We start from the raw sequence: 19,645 nt of genomic DNA on the forward strand, positions 1-19,645 counted from the left end.
TTTGTCACCGCAGTCATGGTTTCCACACATGACTTCAATGTATACTGATTGGCTTCCACATCTGACTGCACTGCCATTCTTTGCTCCACAGACCGCATCGAAAAGTTCAATGGAGCAAACCCTGGGGCGCTTGGTTGAGGTTCAGGGGCCACCGCACCCGTTATCTCTCTTGTTGACTGGTTGAGGTCGGGAAAGAGAGTGAGCAGACCACGGGACGACGAAGCCATTTTCTGGGCAACAGAGTGTTACAGAGTCTCTCTCTCAGAAACGGCAGAATTTTTCAGAGGATTTCGCAGGTTTTTTTTTGCCTCTGCCTCGGCCTCAGGCTCCGTCTTGGTTAAATAGCCGAGGCAGCCACGCGCATCGCGCGCCTCTTGACGCCCGACAAACTGGCACGCCTTTTCATGGCACATCTTTTGATAAAGTGGGCATGCCTTGTGAGGGCACGCCTTTTGAGGGCTCGATATATATCTACATGTATATTTTTTTTGGGCAGCCTATCTACACACTCATACAGTGTCTTCTACACCGGTCAGCTTTATCAATCCCTTTGTTTCAACCTCAAATAGGTTTCTCTCTTCACACCTATTTGAGTTTGAGGTGGGGTTATACACAGTATCATGTATGAGTCGCTCATGGCGAACTCCCTAAGTCACCCCCTTGGTGCACCACCACCAGCTGCTACAACGGTCCGACATGACCCCATAAACTGTCCCGACATTGATTCCGGTCAGCTTCTACTACGGTCCGACATGACCCCGTAAACTGTCCCGACATTGATTCCGGTCAGCTTCTACTACGGTCCGACATGACCCCGTAAACTGTCCCGACATTTGATTCCGGTCAGCTTCTACAACGGTCCGACATGACCCCATAAACTGTCTTCTACATCGGTCTGACACGACCACACAGTGTCCTGCTACATCGGTCCGACATGACCTCGTAAACTGTCTTCTACAACGGTCCGACATGACCCCGTAAACTGTCCTGCTACAACGGTCCGACATGACCCCATAAACTGTCTTCTACATCGGTCTGACACGACCACACAGTGTCTGCTACAACGGTCCGACATGACCCCGTAAACTGTCTGCTACAACGGTCCGACACGACCATACCGTGTCTTCTACAACGGTCTGACACAACCATACAGTGTCTCCTATCCCATTTTTAATTTTATTTGTCAGCTTATTTTTCTGTTTTGTTACTCTCTCCAAACTCAAGTTGGCTAGTACCTATCCTCCTTGAGTTTGAGGGGGGCTGTTAATGTAAATTGTGTAAATGTAAATTACCACTACCACTCACTCCACCTACCACCTCCACTACCACCCACTCCACCTACCACCTCCACTACCACCTACACCTACTCCTCACCTACTCCCAAATCCTCTCCTATATAATAGGAATCCTTGTAATATACATATACACAAATCAATAAATAATACAATCATATATACAATTCTCTATTTACATTGATTTCTTACAGAAACCATTAATAGGTGAATGAGGAATTGACTCCAACGTGCACTATTTAAGAATGATTTTAAGATAAAATTAATTTAATTTAAAATTAATTTCTATTTAAACAAATTTGTTATTTATTTTTGTCAAAATTAAACCAAATTTGATATAAAATTTGAACATCTATTACATCTATTCATTGAAAGAACTGCCTCTCTTCATCAAAAAGTCATCACGATTATTCAAAGGGTCACCAATTTTCTTATATACTCAAGTCCCCATTAAATATTCCTCAAAAAGAAAAAAAGAAAAAGAAAAAAAAAAGTCCCCATTGCATTCATTAAAACAATTGAATACATCTTTTGAGATTTACTTAAAATACAGATTATTCCTACAGTTTAAAAAATTACAAATACTCCCTTGTTATAATTTTTTATTTAACAAAATTAACAAAAAAAAAATGAAATTCGTAATTGCTCTCCTATATACAAAATAATAAAATTACTTAAATTATTAATTGAAACATATTTCTAACATCATTAAAAATTATTAATTGACTTGACAATTTATTAATAAAAAAGATTATTTGTTATAAAATTAAAAATTTCAAAGGATAAAATATAATTTTTAAAATTATGAGAATCGATTCATATTTAATCAAATCTTAAAAAGTATATTTATAATTTATCCTAAATTATATTGAAACAAGTGGATGGGCTCATTAAAGAAATTCAGAATCCGTCCCTGTGTGGCTTCTTCATCAAGAAAGTCAAACGTCTCCACTAGCCTCCCATGTTATATAAGGTGATTTACAGGATTGTGATTGAATCATAAATTTGTGTTAAAATATATATAAATAAATAAAAAAATTGAAAAAAGATTTGTGAATTAAATAAAAAGTGAGTTTTGTTTCATTTTATTTTCCTTTCACACAAATTTATTGAGATCCAAACTCAATCTAATATCGCATATTTAGTCAACCGACTGCTATGCCAAATTTCTTAAACCAAAAATAAAAAATCAGAATTCTCTCTTTTCTTTCTTTATCATTATTTTCATAATATTATTAAACAATGGTGTCAATTTGAATATGTATTAAACAATGGTGAAATTAGAAAACTTATAACATTAATATTATTAATATTAATATTCGTTCTATCAAATTAGCTGTTTAATATTTGTCACATTATTCAACAAACACTTGAATTGCATTTTAAAAAAGAAAAAATTCCCGCGGCTAAATGCTTCATTTTAAAAAATTTAATGTCAATAATTGCAAAATTAATTCGACTGTCAAAGCCTATTTTTTTGGAAAAAAGGTTAAGACCCTTTTTTTTCTTGACCTCTATCACCCCCAATATATTGGGGTTGACTAACTTTTTACCTTTTTTTTTTTTTCCCTCCTATTATTCACTGAGATGTGTCTGTGGGGATTATGGGAGTTAAGAAAAAAAGGAATCTCTATCATTTTTAATTTTTTTTTGTTGGTTTACATAAATTATATTGAACAAGTGGATGGGGCTCATTAAAGAAATTCAGATGTCTTTTGTTACGTGTCATTCTCCATAAAGCAATATATAACGTTGTTTAAATTTTAAGTCTCTGTAAGAATTTGTGGAAAAGAAATTGAAAATTTGAGAAGCCACTATTGTGAATTGAAAATTGACCTCAACTGTTAACACTACCAGCGGTACTATTGAAGAATAGTAGTTTTATTTAAATCTAAAAGTTATACTCATTTTTCAAACTTAATGATATAGTAATGTATTAAAATATTTTAGGCCAATATTTCACTCATAGAATTTTTAATTATTCACTAATCATTTCATTTACATATGATTAGGTATATAGAACTTCAACATAACATCTCCATGTGGCAGTTAGAAAACACCATACCAACTAACAATAGCCATCTCACGGTACCCATTGAGTGTAGGGTATACCTCCTTAGTCTAGTATAGAACTCAATTAGTTTATTAAAATATTTAGTTTGATTTGGTATAAGTTATATTATACCTAACTTTTGAAGGCCCAATCAGTATTTTATAATCAATTTGATAGCAACTAAGGTTTTAATATAAAACTCAAGAATTAACCATATTTGATTGGTATTGTTTTGCTTTTCCCGCCGGTGTGTTGCGGCAGCTATCTTATTTGTCCTCTTCGGTGGGTGCTATTTCGGACTGATGCTTGGAAGTTTTTCTTGGTTTTGAATCTTTGGTTGCTTTGAAGCATTGTCAATGTATTTTTGACTGGTGCTTGGAGGTTGATTTGTGTTGTTATTTTGTATTTTCTACAACTCTATTTCGAAAACTTTTATTCATCTATTTGGTGAGGACTTTCCTCTTATTTCTTTATGATTATTTAGAATTTACCTAAGGATGATTTTGTGAGATCATTCGTGTCTTATTTGTAATTGTTTGGAAACTCTTTGATTGATAGTAGAATCAAATTTTGATCCCGTGGACGTACCTCACATTGAGGGAATCACGTAAAATTCTTGTGTCGCTGTTGATTTAATTTTTCCGCATTAGTTTTTATTCTCATTGATTGATTTACTTGTGGGAAATCATATATTTTCCCAAATAACTAGTATCAGAGCTTACGGTTTATTTGAGTTTATTTATTTGTGTAAATTAATGGAGGGGAATGTAAGTCGTATGTCTAGCTTCAATAGAAGTAATTGGGTAACTTGGAAAACTAAAATGAAGGACCTATTATTTTGTAAAGATTTGTATGGGTCTATTGAGGGTGACAGTGGCAAACCCGATAGTATGAAAGATGATGAATGGAAGAGGTTTAATTGAAAAGCCATTGGTGTTTTCCGTCAATGGATTGATGACAGTGTGTTTCATTATGTTGCAACTGAAACTTTAGCACAAGATTTATGGAAAAAATTAGAAGGCCTTTATGACAGGAAATCATCTACAAATAAAGCCTTTCTGTTTTAAAAGTTGGTTAATTTAAAATATAAAGATGACATCCCTATTCCAGAACATTTGAATGAAATAAAGAGTATTGTTAACCAACTTGCTTCTATGAAAATTATTTTTGATGATGAGTTGCAAGCTTTGATGCTACTTAGTTTTTTGTCCGAAAGTTGGGAGACTTTGGTTGTGATAGTTAGTAATTCGTTGCTCGATGGAGTTGTCACAATGAGCCAAGTCACTAGTAGCTTGTTGAATGAAAAAACTAGAAGAAAATCAATGAGTTCCTCTTATTCAGAAGCATTTATTGTGAGAGGCCAAAGCAAAACAAGGAAGGAGTAAGACTCCTCATGATCGTGATCAAAGCCGTGACAAATCAAGAGATGGTTCTTTTTTAAAGAAAGACATTGAGTGCCATTATTGCCATGAGAAATGGCACATGAAGCAGGAATACCGAAAGCTCAAGAACAAGGAGAAAAAGCCGTGACAAAAGTGTGGATAAGAAGCAAAAAGGCACAACGGCAGTTACTACCGATGATCTCATGGTCGTTTGTGAAGTTGATTGTATCAATTTTGTGGGTCAAAAGAGCAATTAGGTGAATGATTCTGGTGCTTCGTTTCATATGACTTCTCGAGTTGATTTCTTCACTACCTACACCAAAGGAGATTATGGTTGTGTTTGAATGGGTAATGAAGGTTTGTCCAAGATTATTAGCATGGGTGATGTTTGCTTGGAAACAAATTTGGGTTGCAGTTGTTGCTTAAAGATGTGAGGCATGTTCCTGACATTCGTCTCAATTTGATTTCTATCGGGAAGCTAGATAATGAAGGCTTCAACAATAAATTTGGTGATGGAATATGGAAGCTCACAAAGAGTTCTTTGGTGGTGGCTAAGTGCAAGAAGACTCATACACTTCATTCGATGCAAGGAAAAATTTGTAAATATGTTATCAATGCACTTGAAAGATAATACTTCTACCGAATTGTGGCACAAGCGGCTTGGCCATATGAAGGGCTATAAATTTTGTTCGAGAAAAAGCTTCTACCCGGTTTGAAAAGTATACATTCTAAAACTTGTGTTCATTGTTTGGCAGGTAAACAACATAGAGTTTCTTTTCATAAGAATGTTGCTTCTAGAAAAGAAAATGTTTTGGAGTTGATTCATTCGGATGTTTGTGGTCCTTTGAAAGTTAAAACACATAATGGTGCACTTTATTTTGTTACTTTCATTGATGATTATTCAAGGAAAGTTTGGACTTTTATACTAAAAACTAAAGATTAAGTTTTAGGTGTATTTAAGCATTTTCAGACCATGGTTGAAAGAGAAATAAGACAGAAATTGAAGTGCATCCGATCAGACAATGGTGGTGAATACATTGGGCCATTTGATGAGTATTGTCGCAGCCAAGGTATTCAGCACCAAAAAATAGTTAAGAAGACTCTTCAACAAAATGACATTACCATGAGCATGAACCACACCATTGAAAAAATAAATAATTTATTTTTAAAAATATAATTATCATCTATTAGTTTTATAAATGCAAATTTAGTGTGACTTTTACCATGATCAATCAATATTCACATCTCAAATGGACGACCAAGATTCCATGACTACATGAATCATCCCAATGGGACAGTGAGGACGGCCTAGTTTATGTGTTTTATGTGGCAATGAAACTGATGAGCCAGTCAACCATCTCCTTCTTCACTGCTTTAGAACTTGGAAAATAGAAATGTGTTATCTATCATGAAAATTTATTTTGAATTTTATCCTCAAAAATAAGTTGTATAATTTAGATTTAAAATTACTAAAATATGGGCCATATCTCAGATAATTGTAATTTATAAATAATTTGTAAAAAAAAAAAAATTAAATAATCATTCTGAGTGTATTAGATGATGGACATTTTGTTGATTATATCATCAAGGAAAAGCAGAAATATATAGTAATAATTTTTTTTTAAAAAATATATATATATAATTACATCATACCAACGATGTTGTATGGGACGGAGTGCTGGGCAATCAAAAACAATATATAGATAAGATGAGTGTGACTGAGATGAGGATGCTAAGGTAGATGTGTAGCAAGACTAGACAAAATAGAATTAGGAATGAATATATTCAAGAATGGGTAGAAGTAACACCGATAAAAGATAAGTTGAGAGAGAATCGATTAAGATGATTTGGTCATATTTAACGAAAACCAACAGAGGCAGTAGTGAAAAAATGAGATGCTGCAACGGTAGATGAAAGTGTTAGGGAATGGAGAAAGCCTAAATTAACGTTGACTAACGTTATATATAGAGATATGAATCTACTTAATTTAACTAACGAAATGACCGTTGATAGGGCCGTGTGAAGAAAAAAGATTCATGTAACCCCTCCCATTTGATCACATTTAAGACTTGGTTTGGTTTGGTATATATAATTACAACATCATTTTCTATGATAGAAAAAAAAAAATGTAAAATAACAGGCTTTTTTATTTTTTATTTTTTTATCCACACAAAGACCAGACCAGAATGCATGGTCCAAGGAAACATAAGACGTAGAAGACACACAAGGGTTGAGAGATCCACATGTGTGGGAATCTACTCGTCTCTGTGAAAAAAACATTAAAAGTATTTGCAAGAAGCGCATTTCAAAATGAAAAAAATGAAACCCTTCAAAGACAACCTTATTAATAATGAATAGCTATAACATGACATTGCTACAAAATCATAAATAAATCAATTACAGACCATTAATTATTAACTACCCACAAGGAAGAAGTTCACATTGTACCAGTAAAACACTCAGCCTTATTGATAAAATAAAATAAAATAAAATACCTGAAGTTCCAGATTTAGCTATTGTTCCCAAGTTCTTGATCCACTCCTCCTTTGTCATACCTATACCTCTATCATAAATGGATAGGAACTTTTTTTCTTTGTTTAATTTAATCTGCATTTATCATATTATAAGCTTAAAGAATAAGTCACTTTATAAATCTTCTTTCTTTGTTTAATTTAATCTGCATCCATCACATTATAAGCTTAACAAATTCTTCCCCCCCCCCCCTCCCCCCCCCCCCAAAAGAGGGAGTCTTTGAAGATGCGAGAATTTATTGTCTCATAAAATGCCTAACAAAAACCCTACAAGCACAGATTGCCCCGATGTCTCACAAAAACCCAACGCTTGTCCTTGGAACAGTGCAGTATCATTCCTCGAATTATTTGAATTTTTTTTCACTTGAAGTACCTTTTAAACCAGCTCAACATGTCTCCATGGGACTCTTCAGCACTCTTGACGGCCGATTCATTACCAAGATCATATCTTACCGACCATCCATGAGATACACCAGGGAATATTTTCACAAAGCTGTCGATCTGAAAAATAAGGTAAAAATGTAAACGAAGAAAGTCAAAGGATTCTAGTTCTTTAAGCAAGGATAACAAAAGGTTATGTCAACAAGGTGTACTGAAATTTGAGTACATAATATCGAAGTTGCATGAGAATACCAAAATCAATTAGAGTAATAACATGATGAAAGGGCTTGAAGCCAAGACGAACTATCTTTCTGAACTTTCAAAGCTTTACAAGACAGCTTTAAAATTATTTTTTATTTTTTCTCAAATCAGCTATGCAACATTTTGAGAATCTCTTACCTCGGGTTTTGCTGATAGAATCTCCCCAAACTGTTTCAGTTGTTCAGGTGGAGATGCTTGGTCAATCTCGACTCCCAATATTGAAATTGGGTACTTGACCTCTGTAAGAACAAGCTATCAGTGTCACACACACACACACAAGTTATGCGCTTGAGAAGTGTGAAATTTACCTTTGATTTCATCTTCTGTGATGCGACCGGGATGCAAAACCACTGCAGCCTGAATTTCATCGGTCCTTGCTAGTTTTACAACTACCACCCCTGAGTCAAACGCAAAAAATAACCCATAATCTTAGCAGCGAGTCCATGACTCGTCGATGAAGAGCAGCCCAGCTCAAAAATGTCAAGTTTCATAGCTTATTTCATGTAAAAAGCAATAGAAATATCTTACTACCCCAGCAGAAACCTGCAGCCCCTATTAAAGTGACTCCTTTGCTTCGTAAAGCAGAAATTACTGGCTTGACATCTTCAAACCCTTTATCCTGGAATGCAGAAGTTCACATTAACATAGCTAATTGAATTGTTGAAGAAAAAAATTCTTTCTTTCCAAACCTCTTGTGTTCTAATAGAATCAATATGTTTCTCACAACATTTTAGTGATGAATTTATCCACCTAAAGTTGATCTTTATTCTTTCTTTTTTTTTTTCTTTACTTAACTTTTTTTTTAATTTTATTTCAATCATGTCAAAAATTTTAGTTTTTAGTCCTATCTCAACTGGACGACCCTGAAAATTTTAAAAATTATGCATGATGACAATTTGGAACCTTTTGATGTTGAAATAGAGAAAAACTGTGTGCGCTATCACTTCTTTAATCTTTGAAACTAGCATGTCAATTTTGATGACCGACTTTTAGATAAGGGTAGTGAAACCAGAAACTAACCATGCCATGAGCCTTTCTCCATGATTCCCGGTCCATATTAGGGTTATTAAGATCGAAAAGTTCACCATAGAAGAAATCAGGAACCACTACTAGAAATCCCTCGGCTGCCACTTTGTGTGCGAGTTTCCTTTAAAATGATAAAATGCAAAATGCTACTTCAACTAAATTGCAAGAGATAATGATGCAATTAGTAAAGCTCTCTGGGAATATATATCTTTGTGTTGGTTGAAGTTAATGACACTAAAATAGGGCAGTTACAAGTTACAACAGAACAAAGCAGGCCAACCTTGTACAATTGCTGCACCTGGGTTATCAGCATTTCTTGAGTGATATTGTTTGGCATATGAATGAACAGTCTTAGCTGTGAGTAAATTATACATTAGTAATATCAGTTATAGAGAGCAGGATTTTTGTTGTATTTGATCTCTTGGGGCAAGGTTGAAACATGTTATTACTCTTCAATATTTCACACAAGATAACATACAAGATTGGAGTTTCTAGAGACCAAGGAAAAACAAATAACTGGGCAACCAATCTATGCGAGAACTCTAATAGATGCACTACTATTAATTGAAGATTGATCATGGTCCCTCATTTCTAAAATTCAATTTTTTTTTTTCAGTTGAATGACAGAGAGACAGAGAGAGAACACTCATTTAACAATAGATAATAGTAACAATTTAGCAAACCTCAGATTTGGAGCTTCATACCTTGCAAAACAATTTAAGAAAGCAAAACAACTAAAGCTTAGTTTGTTAAAGAATATTGAGAACTCAAAACATATATCATAATGCAAACTTTTAAATTTTCATCGAAATGACTGTGTAGTTTTCCTCACATTTTTAGTTAACCCTCGATAGTGGCCCAAGGCATTGCCCCCAATCAAATTAAAACATGATATATGCTGAAGTAGTATAATTCTCTTTTCTCCATCTTATTTATGTTATATTTTGTCATTTGATTAAAGGATTTATGTCTAGGTGCTGATTGAAGCAGTTGAAAACCATATGGCACAAGTGTAAGCATTTATGTATTATTGATTGATGTCTTGATTGATAGATTACAAGCTTTTTAATTACAATTCCTATACAATCTATATATAGAAGAAAATGTGGTAGTAGGTGTAGTGGAGGTGATAGTGGGTTAGGTGAAGTGGAGTGTGTAGTGGAGTAGAGGTAGGTGAAGTGGAGTGTGTAGTGGAGTAGGTGAAGGTAATGTGGTAGTAGGTGTAGTGGAGGTGATAGTGGGTTAGGTGAAGTGGAGTGTGTAGTGGAGTAGAGGTAGGTGAAGTGGAGTGTGTAGTGGAGTAGGTGAAGGTAAAGATGGGAAATTCTAACAGCCCCCCGCAAACTCAAGGAGGAGAGAAACTAACCAACTTGAGTTTGGAGAGAGTAACAAAACAAGAAAATACATAAAAATAAAAAAGGATAGGAGACACTGTATGGTCGTGTCAGACCGTTGGTGAAGACACTGTATGGGGTGTCATAACGTTGTAGAGGACACTGTATGGTGGTGTCAGACCGATGTAGAAGACAGTTTATGGGGTCATGTCGGACCGTTGTAGAAGACAATGTTGTGACAGTTTACGGAGTCTTGCTGGACCCTTGTAGAAACTAACCGGAATCAATGTCGGGACAGTTTACAGAGTCTTGTCGGACCCATAAAGGACAGTTTACAGAGTCTTGTCGGACCCATAAAGAAGCTAACCGGAATCAATGTCGGGACAGTTTACAGAGTCTTGTCGGACACTTGTAAAAACTAACCGGAATCAATGTCGGGACAGTTTACAGAGTCTTGTCGGACTCTTAAAAAGTTGCACCCTCAAAAGGTGTGCCCAATTTTGTCAAAAGGCGTGCCATCAAAAGGCGTGCCCAATTCATCAAAAGGCGTGCCATCAAAAGGCGTGCCATCAAAAGGCGTGTCCACTTTGTCAAAAGATGTGCCATGAAAAGGCGTGCCAGTTTGTCGGGCGGCAAGAGGCGCGCGATACGCGTGGCTGCCTCGGCTATTTAACCAAGACGAAGGCTGAGGCTGAGGCATACCATTCTGAAACCTCTGAAACCAACCCTTCGCTGAAAAAACTCTGCCTCTGCGGAGAGAGAAACTGTGGAACACTTTGTTGCCATTCTGTCACCAACCCTTCCGAACATTACCAGTCTGAAATTGCTATTTCGCTGAAACACTTAGCAACCCAAAAAACATGGCCTCTTCTTCCCGTCCAGCTACCCAGAACCTGCTCACGCTCTTTCCAGAACTGAACGAGCCCACAAGAGAAATAACTGGTGCGGTGGCCAGTGAACCTCAACCAAACACCTCTGGTTTTGCTCCATTGAACTTTCCGATGCGGTCGGTGGAGCAAAAAATGGCGGTGCAAACTGATATTGAGGCTAATCAGTATACTCTGAAGTCATGCGTGGAAACCATGACGGCGGTCACAAATTTGTCGAACCGGCTGCAGAGTAGGACAAATGAGGTGCAGCATTTAAATTCCCAGCTGGCTCTGCTCCAACGCATGTATAAGGATGCGCGAGCAGAGATAAGTGTGCTGAAAGCAGAAAATAAGGAGCTGAAGCGGAAGGCCACTGTGATGTTCCGATTTGGAGGTCCGCCGTATGCTGCAGTGGAGGAGTATGGAGGAGTGAACGTGCTCGGCGGCGTAGGAAACACGGAGGCAGCACCGTCAAGGGCCGCCCAGGACGGAGGAAAGAAGAAGAGATCTGCAGCAGAGTAGAGAAGAAAAATCTCACTGTGGGTGTTGGGTGTGTTATGGTGGTTTTTTTTTTTTTTTTTTTTTTTTTTTTTTTTTCTCGTGTAAAATTATGATCGGGGTTGATCCTGACATGAATAAAATAAGTGTGTTTGGCAGAAAAATCAACTGGAATGAATTTTTTTTTTTTTTTTTTTTTTGTGAAAATAATAATAATAATAATAATAATAATAATAATATTAATATGGAAATCATGGAGTGGGCGGTGGTACAAAAATATTGTGTAGAAAAAGAGGGAGATGGTGGAAAAGAGAGGCCACTCATGTTATTAAAATAAATTAAGGAATTAAAAAAAGTGATATTGGTTTTGTTTTCAAAAAGATGGATTAAAATAAATATAAAAAAAGAAAAAGAAAGTGGAGACCATGATGAAAGGTGGGAACAAGTGTGCTGGTGCTGTGTTGTAATGGTCAGAAAGAGAGATAAGAAAATAAAATAAAATAAATTTCAAGGTGCTGTGTTGTAATGGCATTGAAATATCCACCATCATAAAGAGTATCAGTGGTGCTGCATATGTTTATGAGCATTATTTGAGGCCTTTCTTTCTTAACCCACAGCAGACTGTTAACGTCTAGTATGTCCCAAGGAAGAAGGACATCTTCAGTAAGCCAGATGACATTCTAACTGCTGCTGAGAAGTACATAGAAGAACATGGCCCGGAAGCATTTGAGAAGCTTGTTAGCAAGGATAGGGAAACCAAGTTCAGGAGTAGCAATTACACGTATTTTGATAAGGACCACAGCTATTGAGCCTTGTTTGGCTGAGGGAAACACCTTTTTTCCGCTGCTGTTAGGAGTATCTTTCCGGTGGAGAAGCTGCTATGGACTATTTGGGGAGAGTGATGTCGAAAGCCGGAGCCTTGGATCTCGCCACCGGCGTCGGCGGAAAGATCGAGAAAGACGATGTTCTCTCCGCTGTCCAGAAGTATGAGCAGTATCACGGCTACTATGATGCCGAGAGAGAATGAGATGTTATGAAGATATGATGAGGAGGTAGGTATGTAGTAGACAATTCTAGCGGACTAGGTTGAGGTCCGGCGGGCGGCCAAGGCGAGGTTGCCGCCCGCCGGTGAAGCGAAAAAATATTAAATTCTTAACCTTGCTCTGATACCATGTAAGAATTTATGTATTATTGATTGATGTCTTGATTGATAGATTACAAGCTTTTTAATTACAATTCCTATACAATCTATATATAGAAGAAAATGTGGTAGTAGGTGTAGTGGAGGTGATAGTGGGTTAGGTGAAGTGGAGTGTGTAGTGGAGTAGAGGTAGGTGAAGTGGAGTGTGTAGTGGAGTAGGTGAAGGTAATGTGGTAGTAGGTGTAGTGGAGGTGATAGTGGGTTAGGTGAAGTGGAGTGTGTAGTGGAGTAGAGGTAGGTGAAGTGGAGTGTGTAGTGGAGTAGGTGAAGGTAAAGTTATTGTAATTGATGAAATTAGCACAAAACTTGAAGCAATGGCTGCAGGCACAATTGCACAACGTGGCATTCAGCTAGTCGCCACTGCTCATGGGGTAATCAAGAATTTAATAATGAATCCTTCATTGGAGATGCTTGTTGGAGGAATACAGGTGAGAGAACACGTGCTTTTTGATGTGTAATCAAGTGTCACTTTAATATGTAGAATCTAATAAAAACTGAGACTTCAACTTGCTTGGTGTTTACTGTGAGTATATTAATGTAGTTTATTCCAGTTCTATTTCATTGTTTTCTATTCTTTTCTAGTGCTAATGTTACCATTGTTCACATTGCTTATTATGAAGTATGGAAGTTGCTATATATATTTCATTTGTGTCCTACTCTCACATTATATGAATATCAAACAAAGATTATGTTCAAACACTCATTCTGACTGTATTTTATGACTATTTTATTTCAATTACGAAAATTTTCTAGGAAAGAGTGGCTTATTGGTATGCTGACTAGTCACATTAATATATCCATTTCTCAGAATGTGACACTAGGGGATGAAGAAGCGGCGTGTTCAGAAAACAGTGCTAGAAAAGAAAGGACCCTCAACATTTAGTTATGGAGTAGAGATAATTTCCAAGAATGAGCTGCGGGTTCATTCTAATTTAGAAGCAACAATGGATGTTATTCTTTTAGGTGGATTGTAAAATAGGAGTGCGAAATTTGAAGTGGGTGAGTTGGATATTCAAGATTTGTGGAATGGGTATTCAAAATATGTTAACTTGGGTGTTCAAATTTGAAGGTGTAAACATAAAGCAAAACAAAGTCAGGGTATTGAACTATATTCAACTGAATACCCTGAAAAACATGTGGCACTGCCTCTGGGTAGGAATAGGCCCACGTAAAAAGTTGGGTGCTAAGCCAGTTCCCCCCCTAAAAAAAAAAAAAAAGTACAGAATGGCTAAATTAATGAAGTGCTTGAATTGAATCCAAGGCCAACACATAATTAACGTACTACACCAAACTGGGAAAATCTCCTTCAGTTTGGCACATGCAAACCCTTCAGTTAGCGAGTGTCAATAGCATGTAGCCATGCAGTGAGAAAGATGAAATAGAGAAGAAGGCAAAAAGAAAACTCATTTTCACCTCCAAGGCTTCAATCTTCTAAGGCACATTTATCTTGTCATCTGATTCAAAATCCTTAAAACTATCTTCATAATCAGCTACTAATGCCCATATGGCTTTCGTCAACTACATCAATGAGCTTGTCTACAAAAAACATATTATGTGATGTAAATTGAAGAAGAGGAGAATGGAAAGGAAAATTTTCAATAAGAACTCATTAACAAGGGATATGCAAGGCTAAGTAAAATTTATGGAAAGTTACCTTCGTAACATAAATTGGTATGCCATGGGATCTAGCAGCAGCTTGAATTCGAGGATTTTTCTTGAGCTTGGACTGCAAGGCAAGTAGTGCATGTGCTTCGCTGATGTTATCAGTAAGTTTAATCTCATCATCCATCTCTAATTGTTTAATCCCTTGTATCACACTTGTCTCCAGGATCTATAATACTTGCCCACCATATAAGTTCCACGTGCAATAAAAACAATATTTCGGGGAAAAATGAAAGGAAGTTGAACACTCTTAATCTCAACTCCTAGTTGTCTTCCTTCAAACCATGTCATAACAAGATCAGTTAATAATTAATAAAAAGTTAAAAACACGGAATACAATGAGAATCAAGGTGAAAGGGACCCCATAAATTTAATTTCATGTTAAAATTAGCAGTTCACATGAATTAGTGACAACCTAATAAGCTAAGCCCAAGAATACAGTATTAAATTGTGCAAGTCATTGCAAGAAACTTCATCCATTCATCTCTAAGAAAGGAGAAGTTTTTTTTTTTTAAATTGCAATTGCATAGGAAATCATAGAAAAATACAAAATTAGAAATTTTGAGACAAGCATTTCATCCTAGCTTCAGAAATAGAAAACAAAGTAAATAGTATATATAGTTAAAAAATTGAAAAATGACAATACCTTACCCCATAAACAAACAAGCAAATAGGTGCTTCGTCATCAAGAGAACTTTCTCCCCTGCTTTGAGGTATTTCACAAGTGATTTCATTATGGCTAGGACTCTTATCATTCATCTGTAGAATATCTTCAACTACACCAATTTGCAGGTACCCAATACCTCAAAAGTGTAAATGATCTCAGCCATGTATCATTTTAACGACTAAAACTTGATTGGGTCTGGAAGGCCTGTGTATCAAAAGAAGGGGAGGAGGGAAAAAAAACCCTAAATGTATATCAAAACTGATAACCCATTTACTCGTTTTCCATAAATCAAACCCATACAACATCAAAACACAAAAACAAATAAATCCTAGAGCTAGAGTCAAATAGGGAAATAGAAGAAGGTAGAGAGACGAAGAGAGACAAAGAGAGAGAAACAAAAAAACCTGATTCAAAATCAATGGGCCTGAGACGGTGTACCGATCGTGGCAATGAGAAAGTGAGCGACGGTAGCCGATGGTTAGTTGATGAGAGGAGATCGATGGGCAATTGATGAGAGTGAGAGTGAGAGTGAGAGTGAGAGAAAGAGACTGGTGTTGATTGGTATTTCCTTTTGGTGGATGTATCATTCAATACACACAGACGGAGAAATAATTAAAAAATAATAAAATTAAACATAAAATAAAATTAGGCGGTAAATATTCCCTAAAAAACTTTTGATCACACTTATTAGAAATTGTGATAAAAAAATTATATATAATCACATTTATTTAGATGTTGTGATTAAAAAAATTATATATAATCACATTTAATTGAAAAGTGACATACAAAATAAATATTATCACACTTAAATCAAATTAAGTGTGATTAAAATATCAATCTAATTTTTTTTTATCACATTTCTATTAAAAGTGAGATATTTTCATTTGTGAAAATGTGATCTTTAACTGTTTTTGTAGTAACGTGATAGTGTACAACACCATAGCCTGAGGTAGCATTGATGGAATAAGTCTTGGCAGTGGCAATTCCTTATGCTAGTCGAAACAAGCCCTGAACCACCGACAATGGACATAACACGGTACTCGTCAAGTATTGGGTTGCAGCTCGTTCAAAAAAAAAAAAAAAAAAAGTATTGGGTTGCAGTTGAGAAGAGCCAGAGTGCTTCCATCGTACTTTCCATCCTTGAAGGCCAAGTTCACCAATGTAAGAAGACTCATTTCCTCCATTGAAGATGCACCGTAGATTCTCTGAGCTTGACCGAGCTAGTTGGAACTAAGCTCAGTGTTGGATAATCTTCACTGTATTTAAAAAATAAATTCTGTTTGTGTACTTAATAACAAACGCAATACAAAAGAAATAAGGGAAATGAGAAAGATTGTTTGATTACAAAAATAAACCAGTAAATAAAAATAAATAAATTTAAAAAAACATATTTTTATTTTGTTACAAAAACAAAATCAAAATCTAATATAAATAAATAATAAAATTGAAAAATAAATTAACAACTTACTTTATTAATTTCTCGAACAAAGTTTTGATCAAGTCCAGTGTTTAACACTGTGTCCTTAAGACAGATTCGTCCTCTCTACGATGCTTTCAGATTGTGGACGTCTATCTCCCAGGATAAAATGATCAACAGTGAATAGTAGCAGCACTACACACTATTCACATAACGAACACACTAAGTGTTTACACTCTTTTTCACAAAGAAAATAATGCAACAAAATGCAGAGAGAGCAGGCAGAATTTGGGACGAAAATTGGAATGAAAAAACCAAGTGAGAGACTTCCTATTTGTAGATGGAATGGTAGCCTTTCAGTTTGAATTCAACAAGTATGGTACCTATTCAGACAGATCTGGTTTGATTTTCAAACAGATAAAAAATTGTTTTAGGTTTGAACAAATTCGGATCTGTTGGACAGATATGGAACCGTACAGAAATTCTGAAAAGGTACAAATAGATTTGAATTCAAAATTGAAATTAAACTAGATAGATTTTTAGAATTAATTTTGAATTCTGGACAGATTTTATTTTATCAAAAAATAAAATTAAATTCAAATTCCTTTGACCCAAAAAAGATAGGTATTGGGCCGAACAAGCCCAACCTAACCTCACACTACGCACCCGCGCCCAAGCCCAGCCCGCTCGACCGGACAGACGGCAGTAGCAGCGCGCATGTGTGTGTTTATTTTGGATCCAATGGGTCTACCCCAATTTGCCCATAATCTCCCCCTTCCACAAACTGGAGGTGCCCCTTAGGGCCCTCCCCAAGTTACAAACCCATGCCTTATAAACCCACAAAAATTTACCCACCAAACCAATATGGGACAAGCCTTTATTCAAACATTAAGGAATTTCTACCAAAAACTCCATTTTCATAGAGCTCACTTTGGCTTCAATTTCCTATTCACCTGATAATGGTTTTGAGCAACCAAATATACTACGTAAATTACAACGCAGCATAAAACACGTTACTACTTAAACCCGCCAAATTTGGCTCATGGGTCCCACCTAAAAATTAGACCAAAGTTGAGGAAAAATTCTATTTTTTTCCCCCCAAAACTATTTCTAACAATTCCACACATTAATGGAATTTGATGACAACGGAAATGTAACAATATGCAGAATTTGTTGAAAGAGTACAAATCGAAAATATCTTACATCAAGATAGGTAGCTTTCGGCCTTGAACATTCCCTAGTGATAACCTATCGGACTTACTAGCTAGCCAATGGACGCGATGCCTTGAATTGTTCAGCCGTTTGTGTAAGCTAAGACAAAAGATTTCACACAAAATATATTCTGACACATTGTGGTTCTCACGGTTGTTTTCATTTTGGCCTTGAACGCTTCTGGTTGTTCATGAGTGCTTCTAGAGAGTTTAGCATCTTCATTCTCATAGAACCGGCCCCAGTTCGACACTCATATAGTTGATTCTTATTGTGAGTATCTCTTTATACTCGTCTTGATTTTTTATGCCTAAATTAAGATGTAAGTAATCATCAAAAGCAAAGCTTATCCTTAGACCCCCTGCATACAACACATGTTGCAGATATCACTTTCACCATAGGAATGGGTAGGGAATTTTAATCCCTTGGTGATTTCTGGCGAGCCACAAATACCTTAGTTGTCCCTTTGAACTTAGTTCTTGGGATCTTCAGTCATATAACTAGGGTTATCATTATGATGGCTCTTAAGTAATAGGCTTTAATCCCATCCCCTTTGGTGAACTATACACTCGCTCTTTTGTCAAACTTTTTGTTAACGGATCCATAATATTCTCTTTAGATTTTATATAATCAATTGAGATTATTCCATTTGAAAGCAATTGCCTTATGGTATTATGTCGACGACGAATATGTCGTGACTTATCATTATACATATGATTTTGTGCCCTACCTATTGCAGATTGATTATCACAATGAATACAAATAGCTAGCACATGTTTTGGTTACATTGGAATGTCTTCTAAGAAGTGACGAAGCCATTCTGCTTCTTCTCCTGCTTTGTTTAAAGCAATGAACTCAGATTCCATTGTGGATCGTGCGATGCATGTTTGTTTCGTAGATTTCCAAGAAATAGCAGCGCCTCCCAGAGTAAAGACATATCCACTAATGGATTTTGAATTTGTAGTATCCGATATCCAATTAGCATCACAATAACCTTCGAGTACTGCTGGATACTGAGTAAAGTTCAAACCATGATCACAGTTAAATCTTAAATATCTAAGAACCCGAATGATCAATTTCCAATGGTCTTCTCCGGGATTACTAGTGTACATACTCAATTTACTGACAGCATAAGCTATATCAAGACGAGTACAATTCATTAGGTACATTAGGCTTACAATGATTTAGGAGTATTTTAACTGAGACACCTCATCACCTTTATTTTTTGATAAATAAAGACTGATGTCTACAGATGTTCTAACTATATTCATATCATTCTTGATAAATTTACCAAGAATTTTCTCAATATAATGTGATTGAGATAATGCATATCCGTCAGATATTTTAGTAATTTTTATTTGTAATATTACATCTGCAACCCCCATATCTTTCATATCAAATCTTCTATTCAGCATTTGCTTAGTTGATTTGATTATATTTTGACTGCTTCCAATGATAAGCATGTCATCCACATAAAGACAAACTATGACATATCCCAGATCAATGTTTTTAACATAGACGCGTTTGTCACATTCATTTATATTAAACCCGTTAGTAAGCATAGCATGATCAAATTTTTCATGCCATTGCTTAGGTGCTTGTTTTAATCTATAAAAAGATTTTACAAGCTGACAAACTTTCTTTTCTTGCCCTGACACTACAATCCCTTCAGGTTGCTCCATATAGATCTGTTCATTTAGATCACTGTTAAAGAAAGTTGTCTTAACATCCATTTGATGTATCTCTAAATTATACAATGTTGTTATGGAAATAAGCATGCAGATAGATGTTATTCTTGTCACAGGAGAATATGTGTCAAAATAGTCCATACCTTTATTTTGTCTGTAACATTTTACTACAAG

The 19,645-nt window shown here is 35.8% G+C and overlaps 1 protein-coding gene across 9 annotated transcripts; it reads right to left on the reverse strand.

Annotated features, from left to right (window-relative positions):
• Positions 1-7,474: 7,474 nt before the first annotated feature.
• On the reverse strand, positions 7,475-15,739 carry LOC114320654 (endo-1,3;1,4-beta-D-glucanase-like). Of its 9 annotated transcripts, none has more exons than XM_082913873.1 (9): positions 15,562-15,739; positions 15,142-15,361; positions 14,483-14,659; positions 14,242-14,364; positions 8,921-9,047; positions 8,429-8,519; positions 8,209-8,298; positions 8,039-8,139; positions 7,475-7,759 (listed from the first exon to the last, which is right to left on the reverse strand). In XM_082913873.1, exons 4-9 carry the CDS (start codon positions 14,268-14,270, stop codon positions 7,619-7,621), a joined length of 579 nt encoding a protein of 192 aa, XP_082769999.1. In that variant the 5' UTR covers positions 14,271-14,364; positions 14,483-14,659; positions 15,142-15,361; positions 15,562-15,739; the 3' UTR covers positions 7,475-7,618. The 9 variants fall into 9 exon arrangements, with proteins under 9 accessions (XP_082769999.1, XP_082769998.1, XP_082769996.1 ...); XM_082913872.1 differs by having other exon boundaries at positions 14,483-14,761; XM_082913870.1 differs by having other exon boundaries at positions 14,483-14,765.
• Positions 15,740-19,645: the final 3,906 nt, after the last annotated feature.

The sequence above is a fragment of the Camellia sinensis genome, chromosome 2 (assembly GCF_055761805.1).
Source record: "Camellia sinensis isolate YWXY chromosome 2, ASM5576180v1, whole genome shotgun sequence".
NCBI classification, from domain to species: domain Eukaryota; kingdom Viridiplantae; phylum Streptophyta; class Magnoliopsida; order Ericales; family Theaceae; genus Camellia; species Camellia sinensis.